Source organism: Zalophus californianus, chromosome 12 (assembly GCF_009762305.2).
Source record: "Zalophus californianus isolate mZalCal1 chromosome 12, mZalCal1.pri.v2, whole genome shotgun sequence".
In the NCBI taxonomy this organism is placed as follows: Eukaryota; Metazoa; Chordata; class Mammalia; order Carnivora; family Otariidae; genus Zalophus; species Zalophus californianus.
Genome location: NC_045606.1, coordinates 30,499,445 through 30,508,441, shown reverse-complemented (window position 1 = coordinate 30,508,441; position 8,997 = coordinate 30,499,445). Strand labels below are relative to the sequence as shown.

Here is an 8,997-nt window from a genome sequence, read left to right as displayed (position 1 = left end):
ATCACAGTACCTGTTAGTGTTGTCAAAGGCAAGACAGATTCAGTATCTATAACATCAGATGCCTGGATAAAGCCATGTGGTGAAGGAACGATAAGTATGGTTTCATCATCAATGGCTGTTTGATCAACTTGTTCTTCTATGGTAGGAGACTCTAGATCCTAAACAGTAGCAATTAAAAAAAAAAAAAACAAAACATTCTGACTCCTATTTCTTAGTTTTCCTTAAGATCCCAAACACGTTTAGGTTTAAAAGGACTTCACAGTCAAACATTATCCCATTTTATAAAGAAAAGAAAATTATAAAGCCTAAAAATGGACAAAACGGAACTTAAAAGAAGGAATTCAGTTCTAGGTCCCCTGAACGTAGGAGAAACAACGCTGTTACACTGGGTAAGTAAGGTTGCTAAGCTGTACCACAAAGACCTACTACTAACCACGTACCTGAAAATGGTTCCATAGGTCCCAACAAACAAGTCTCAATCTATTGGAAGGGTACGGGGGAAAAGTTTTGGTGCTAAGGCTGAGCAACACACTGCCGTCTCCTACTTGTGAGGTCACAGGTAGCGTTTGCATCTGATTTTGTGTCCAGAGAAAAAGGGAAGTTGGTGTAGGACCCCCTCCCCCCCATAAATTATTGCTAGGCTTTTTCCAAAATGAAGGTTTAAGGCTCAAGGCAAGAACCCAGAGGGTGTTCCCTTAACTGCAACTTACCTCAGTAACATACGCACGGGCTAAAGGAGATGACTCCTCTTGTTTAAGGTCGGTGTCAGAGATTCCTTCCGCTCTGACCATAACACTATTCATCAGTTCTGTGCTATTTTGGTCACCGAATCTGGATACATGAGCATCATTAAATGATGGCTCTACAGTTATCTTAGGCTGATGAATTTCATCTGGGAAAGTGTCTGCTTCTAGGGCATCTGGAGGCTCAGGAAAATCAGATGAGTGAATATCACTATCTACTGTCAGTTCTGCTTGGGATATGGAAGAAGTGATGTCTTCCGTGGCAACAGTCTGAATGATGACTCGTGGTGTGTGACACTGCACCGTGACGTTGTCACTTGTGTTTAACAAATGTTCTGGCTATAAAATGTCAAAGAAAATGATCAATGGCAAAATGAGAAAGTCCCAACCAGACTTCAGTTATAGGCGACAACTACCATTTACAGGTGGCACCCGCCTGTCCCTCCCCTGCCCTCTCACCTCTGGAACTGCAGTGGTCTAGGACCTCCCCCCAATCATTCCATCTCATGTAAGGAGACACACGGGGGTAAGGGTTATACCCCAGTAAAGGCAGAGTAATGGTGTTGTAAAACTATGCTCCTAAGACAACAGCAGTAGGAAAAATTGTTTAAATAAGTGGACTCTATTAGTTCTGGCTCTTAAACTTAGTAGCATTTGATCCTGGTCCCTAACAGGTACTCAAATACTTAAAACAGACTACATAATCCATTTCTCCCCTAGACCTATTGTTATTATTGAAGGCACATGGGTCCTCTCATAGTATTAAAAACAAAAAGTTTCTGGTGACACTTATCAGCCAGTCTTCTCTACAGAAACTAGAAAAATCAAGGAACTGATGTAACATACGGATAAAGCATGAACAATGATCTGTTCAGGAGAAGCAGGTGCAGCAGCTGTCAGGGTTACTGTAGGACTAGCTGTCAGAGTGAGGGGAAGGCCTTGGCTTGAGCTTGTCTGAAGTAGGTAGGTGCCTGGAGTGCCAGTGGGCTGTAAATGGAAAGACTGAAGCAAAAAAATTAAGATCAACATAGGTGCAACAGACTGAGTAAATAAGCTTACTTAAGTCTAGCTTTATATCCAAAATGGGGTCTTTAATTTACGAGCCACAAATGTACTTCCCAATCCTGAAGGTGCCCTCAAGTAACAAAATGAAGGGTGTAATACTGACTTGTCCTACGTCCTTACACTTGGAGGTTAAACAGAGAACCTTGATCCTGCTCTTCACTCCCATGTATTTCTATGGTCTGGTCTTAGCCATTTATTTCAAGGCACCAAGACATGGTAGCATAAGCCACTGTGTCCAGTGCAGTAACCCGCACACAGTCTTCCTTCACTGTCTGTCTAGCATGTAAAGAATTGGCACTCTCCCCACTTTTTAAAAGTTTCACATTTTTGAAAAGGTACTACAGAGTTTACTTGAACAGATTTTTCCCATAGTATAATTTTAGGAACTATTTTTTATACTAAGGAGAAATGTACAGAGATAGTAATTAGTGTTCTGAATGAAAAAGAGTAACTTTGAAAAGCTGGTTAACTGATAGTAAGTTTATCTTGATAGGTTTCACAGAACTGTCACAAAACTATTCAACTTCTATGCTTGATAATTTGAGTCCGGTTTATCCTACTCTCCCAAAGGGAAAGTACTTGCACTTACAGGGTGATGTTGAAGTCCTAGAGCCTGTGGTCTTTTGTACTGATGTTGTAATAGCTCTCCTGGTACTAGCTCAATGAAAGTAAGTTTGCTTATTGCTAAAGCAGGCATAATAACTACCTCAGGGAAGGGGTTGTGGGCATTACAGATTATTACAAAATGGTGCCTGGCACACAGTAGGATTCAAGTAGGACTCAATTTCTTTCCTCCCTCTCCATAGAAGTAAAAGCTGATCATTTACAATTTACAATTAGTAAATTAGATATGGTCAGATAGTAAATACTTCACGTATTAAATATATGCATTTTATTTCAGTTCCTGTAATGTTCATGATTTTTTTTTGAAGCTGAGGCAATATCATCCTTTATTAATTAGGAGAGAAGTCTCTAAATATTTGTGACCCAAATAAGTAAAAACCTGAACACATATACTCTAAGTATATGTATGTATATTATTTGGCCAGGGGGAAGAGAGGAGGTGGCCCAAAAGAAAGTTTTCAACCTGTGACAAAGGGTTATATTACACATCCCTATTTTGGAGACCACAGGATTAGGAAGTGGAAGCTTAGGTTAAGTAAATTGCTAGTAGAGGTTCCAAAGTTGTTCTAAAAGAGAACCTTTAGCCATGTCGACTATCCTCATGAGATCTGACTGTGCAGATGATAAACTTTTGCACTAATAGCCCTATGTTTTTCACAGCAAATAAAGCTTGACATAATTTAAATAAAACCTACTTTATATTTTCTTCCTGAAAAATGAGCTAATTCTGGGTATTACCCATTTTATAAAACAGGACAAGAATGGAGACTTAAAAAGTTACCCTACTTCACCCAAAAGAAACGCCATTCAAATTAGCCATCTTGGTCCTTAGCTCCCCAAAACCTCTTAGCATAGGCAACCAGTAATCTTTTTGTCTCTACAGATTTGCCTATTTTAGACACTTCAAATAAATGGGAATCAAACACTCTATGGTATTTTGTGGCTAGTTTCACTTAGCATAACATTTTCAAGGTTCACCCTTGGAGCATGTATTAGTACTTTGTTCTTTACTGCTGAATAAATGAATTATTCAGAATTGATGGCTCAGATGTTAACTATACTGTTTCACCTTCAGAAGAACTGCAAGGTTCTTTTGTAAAGTGGCTATACCATTTAGGACTGGGACTTTTAAATTCTGTATCCCCAAAGGCCAGTACAATAAACTTTTTGGTTATAGATGGTATTTGTTTATGACTCAATACAAATCCATAGCATGCACCCTCCTCATTAAGCCCTGTCACGGTCATACGTAAAAAGAGCACGTTATTGGTTTAAACCTCTACAGATGAAGAAAAAGTGGAAGTCTGATTTATGTCCTCATTTAACGATCTGGCCTCAAAAACATGGACATAGATGCACTGAATGCCAATCATGTTTTTATTTCATTTGTTTATATGGTAACAGTGCTAAAACCAGTGATTTTTCTTATGCATAAAATGCCCCATTTCTGTTTTGTGAAATGTTACTCACTGGAAGAATCTCAAATGCCTGTAGTGTTCCACTGTTTAGTGTTATTGTTTCCGAGTCAACAGTAGCAGCAGGGGACTCTGTTGAAGCTGTGGTAGGAACAAGGACAACAAAATAAAACACGTAGTCTCATAGTGAATAATTTGCCTGGAAACCGGAAGTCATTTGCATTTCTTACGAGAAGGAATCTAACAGATTTACCTGGGATGGCACAGGTTGGTGGTTAGCAAACCATGGCTCATATCCAAATCGAGCCCACGACCAGTTTTTGTAAAAAGTATTTATAGGAACACGGCCACACCTATTTATTCTCCACAGTTGCTTCTGTACTATAAGGGCAGAGTTGACTAACTGTTACAGAGAGTATCTGCTAAGCCTTGGTAGAGATCACAAAATAGTTCTAGAAAAGGAATACCCTAAGAACTAACTTACAAGTCAATAGGAACTTGGTAAAAAATAAATTTTCCTGGACAATCTGATAAGCAGTATGGATTCCTAGAACGTTAGTCCCTCAAAACCAGTCTTCTGTTCCAGCAGCATTATTCCCAAGCAAATGGCTTGCTTTGAACCTACTAATGTTCAGAGACTATCTGTCCTGCCTACCTCATGTAGTTGTTGGGAGGAACCACAAACATGAAATATAAGATAGTATTATTTAAGGGGCGCCTGGGTGGCTCAAGTCAGTTAAGCGTCTGCCTTCAGCTCAGGCCATGATCCCAGGGTCCTGGGATCGAGTCCCATGTCGGGTTCCCTGCTCAGTGAGGAGTCTGCCCTCTGCAACTCCTGCCCCGGGTTTGTGCTCTGTCTTAAATCTCTTAAAAAAAAACAAAAAAAAAAAACAAAACAAAAAAAAACACATTTGGCTTCACAAGTGTTCAGAATGGTTTGATCCTTTATCCAGCTGAATTCCTGAGACCAGACGAAATCCAGGTCTCCTACTCCTCCGCCATCTTGCTCCGCCCAGCCCAGAAGAACACATTTGGGAGACTGAACAGTGCTTTAGAGATCACACAGTATATAATCTCTTTATGGGTGTGTCAGTTGAGGCTTTAGCCTTGAGCAGTGTTGGTTACACCTGATCAAGGTTATAAGGAATTAAGACTAGACGAAACGTGGATCTCGGTGCTTTCAATTGCACGTGTAGTTAAATCCATGTGAAAAAGAATTTGGAATCATCTTGTAATGTGCAGTGTTTATTCCGACTAAAATACTTCTCAGTTGGAAAGGAAATGAGACACATTTCAAAAGAAACGCACCTGATTCATGTTACTGTTTCTCTATCTGATGGAATCTTAAGATCATACCTAGAATAATTTAAAGTGATTCCAGATAAATAACCTTCATCATGGGTAAGCAAACTATGGGCAGGGGCAGATGTGGCTCAAGACTAAGAATGGTTTTTACATTTTTAAAAGATTGTTTAAAAACCAGAAAATTCCACAAAGACTTATGTGGACTGCAGTCTAACATGTTTATATTTACTATTCTGGCTTTAAAGTTTGCTAGTCCCTGACTCCTAACATAAAGGAAGAAACAATCATGAGATTTTAGCCTGAATGCAAAGAATAACTGATGTATAAAACTCTTACCAACATTTCTTGCTGGAAGAAATAAAATTACATATTTAAAAAAAAGCCATCCTGTGAATATTAAGGTCCCAAATCTAAAATGTCTGCATTCCCTGTAAGTACAGTCACCAAACAGCTCAGGAGAGTTCTAACAATCTCTGTGCACAATCTATATCCAACAGCTCTCATATTTACGGTGGACCAGTAATTTCAGTTGCTTTGTAATTCTTCAGGCTATAAAGTTAAATAAGCAGAGGGCTAAAGAAAAATTCTTCATGCATTATCACACTGGTAGAAAGCTAAAGCAAATACCCAAACTTAAATCAGAATTTTAAGACAGGCATGATTAGTTTAAAGGTCCCCAAGTAACTTTGATAGTCATTGGATATATGAATATATATATAGTGTCACCACAACCAGTAGACAGCCCAGTGATTCTCAGAAAGTGAAAATCCTTAGGGTGTTTTTTATTTGCCATAGTGATTAGGAAGTACTACTGCAAGGGACACTGAGCATCCTGCAATGTGTAGGACAGCCCTGCCAACAACAAATTATCTCACTCAAAATGCCAATAATCCCAATTGAGAATAACATACAGCAACTGGTATACTCTTGGTAATGACCTTTTCATAGGCATGGCATTTAGGTAGACAAAAGAAATGAGAAAAAAGTGAAGAACCATCTCGTTCTGAGAATTTTATTCTCCTTCCTTTTCTGTTACTCTACCATGGAAAAAACTATCAACTTGGCTTAGATTGCAGGAAATAAATTTCCTCTCCCTATAACAATTGTTCGGTTCTCATAATCTCATTAAACACAAAAAATATCAGAGGCAAAGGAAAAAAAAAGAATAAAAGAGTTCCCACAGGAAACTGGCTCTTTACTTCCTGAAGAAAATCTTCAATCTCATCAAAATCATTTCTTCTACACACGACTTCAAATCCACCCCCAATTCGTGTGTCTCTGGTGAATTACTACAAATGATGTGCCACCTTAGGACCGCTATTTCCTTGCTCAATTGTAAAATGCCTTAGAATGCCTCTGTCAACTTGCACAAATTCCTGTCAACATTCTAGAAGAATGAAAGGTGTTAGAGCTGTTACGAAATCATACAGGTCCAATAGCAAGGAGTCTCCAGTAAACACTTACAGACATGGGTGATCTGGACTGGAATCTGCAAGGCTGTCATGGGGCTTGGAGAGATGGCTGTATTGTCTTCCAAGCGGGCGACTCTGATCTGAACATGCTGTACACTGGAATTGGAATTACTGTTTGGAACTCCAGATCCTGATTTATTCTCCAAAAGCGTTGGGTTGTTTTTTTGATTCTCATGTAACTGTTTAAGACCTTTTATTAAGACTGAAGGGAGATGGGTAGACAAAAAGAACATTGGTTCTCCGACAGACCACCATCTAAGCAGCAAGGGAGGTGGGGGTAAGGAGGGAAAGTATTTGGAATAAATAATTGTACACTGCATGTGAGATCTCAGCAAAATAACAATAAAAATATTTTAAAGCTGCAACCCGTCTGGAAATTTCTGGAAACATTATCCATCACAAGAAATTTAAAAAATTCCTAACATAATGTTCTTCTTGCCACCTAAGATACATTAAAAAAATTGCCATTGTGAGGAACATGAAAATAAAACCTTCGCTATGTCCTAGGGCTTCAGGATAAAATTCTTACTATTTAGGAAGAATATTGTTAATGCAAAGTAGCTTATTTCCTTTTTTAAGTGAATAGTGTACTTTTCCTCCACACACACCAAGTACTCAAGGATGCTTGACTGTTTTAGTTTAACTCACAACTCCAGAGTAGCAGCTCATTTTTTCCAAACAGTAATACGCAACCACCTTGAATTCTTGTGCAGGAAAGTCAAATCTAGACTTGCCCCATTCTACTAGTCAGGATAAGCTACCAGTGCTCTCAGGTGATAACTGCAATCTGGGTGGGTTCATGCCACACTAGTACTCATTCACTCTTCCGGTTTTAACATCAGATTTATAAATTTATAACTGTACTTAATTTTTAAAAAATCTTATTTTCATCAAGCCAAAGTTCTTCATTTAATTTTCCTTGGGAAAAATGGTGCACTATACTAAGGGGAATGAATTTGATTGCCTTAATTAAAGGGACTGGACAACTTAGTTTTTGCACCTCGGTGCAAAGGAGGCTGCTATGCCTCACTTTTAAGCAAACCCAACTTAAGATCTCTAGATTTACATAATAAATGAATTATAGATTTATAGTCTTTATACTATAAAACCAAGAAAATCTCTAAATGACAAACCCAGTTGGAATACGTGAAATTATTCAACACACAAAAGTTGACTCAAACCTAAGTTTTCAGAAATCCATTTTTGTACACAATGTGTAAAACTGTTTTCTTCTTCACAGTTTATATGAGAACAAGAATGTGTATAAACGTGTATATTTTAGTCTTAGGTGCTTTGAGAATTACACATCACATCAATTCCTCAAGGGAAGAAAAGACAGTTACCCAAAGAAATAGAGGAGATATTTAAGTGAAGATCTACTAAGATTCGTAACTCTTTCGCTGAGGCAAAGAACTTCTGACTAAGTGAGTTTTGAGGAGTAAATATGGTAAGACGAGGGAAGGACTTAAGAAGCAAATAATACGTTACCAGGGAATGAAACATCCTTATGATTTGCAATTTGCCTTTTGATGGTCCACCATTTACTTCGAAGCCATTGTGGTGAACGGACACTGCTCCATCCCTCCGCTAACAGATCCCAGTTGATGTCATTTTCATCAGCTACATCAAGCTCTGCTATCCTACAGGTTACAAAACAAACGTCTGTTAGAATCTGTTAATGGATTTCTCTGGAAGAACCCTCCTCTGACTACACATGATGGCACTGGCAATAAAGGGGACAGCAGCTTTTGTCACGGAGAAGCTACTGTTAACTGCATGGGAAAGGATTTCAAGGGCGCAGAACTGCTCCCAGAGCTGAGACCTATGACTGAGCACTAGGCAAGAGCCTTTTGTTAATGGTACAAGCAATGGGCCAGACCGTGAAAAGTCAGAAGCCGATGAAGCACTGTAAAGGCAGGGGAGTAGCTAAAGGTTAGAAGTGGGTAAGAACAGGGTTAGTTATATAGTGTTTTGCCATGTTTTAGAGTGTATCATAGCAAGTTATTTCCTAGATCTGAGCTTTTCCATGTCTGTAATAAAAATGTTGAGAAATGAGCTATTTGCAGATGACTGGTTAAAAGAAGTATATTAAAAACAAAACCCAAAATAAAATGCTAGAAAGACAAAAACAATACTCCAGCAGCAACCAAAACAAAAACCACCAAAATGATAGTACCACTCAATCTGGGGTATGAATGGTCTGTTTTCTAGCTTCAACTGTCATGATGGTTTTCATTTTCAGGAGGGAGTAGCTTTTATTGCTTCAGTGTCTCAAACATTTTCTTGTTGGTATTTCTGCCCACTTGAATTACTGAGTCTTAATGGTTATACTGACTAACTTAAAAAAAAAGGTAAGTGCCTGACTGGGGCCAG

General features: G+C 38.6%; 1 protein-coding gene across 2 annotated transcripts in view; it reads right to left on the bottom strand.

Annotated features, from left to right (window-relative positions):
- Nucleotides 1-8,997, bottom strand: part of DMTF1 (cyclin D binding myb like transcription factor 1) — a 43,823-nt gene that overhangs the window by 1,497 nt on the left and 33,329 nt on the right. For both annotated transcript variants that reach the window (XM_027574205.2, XM_027574206.2), the window contains 6 exons: nt 8,113-8,264; nt 6,617-6,826; nt 3,903-3,988; nt 1,590-1,745; nt 711-1,082; nt 11-158 (listed from right to left, as the gene is read on the bottom strand). In XM_027574205.2, coding sequence (XP_027430006.1) covers nt 11-158; nt 711-1,082; nt 1,590-1,745; nt 3,903-3,988; nt 6,617-6,826; nt 8,113-8,264 — 1,124 coding nt within the window. The remainder of the gene's footprint in view (nt 1-10; nt 159-710; nt 1,083-1,589; nt 1,746-3,902; nt 3,989-6,616; nt 6,827-8,112; nt 8,265-8,997) is intronic.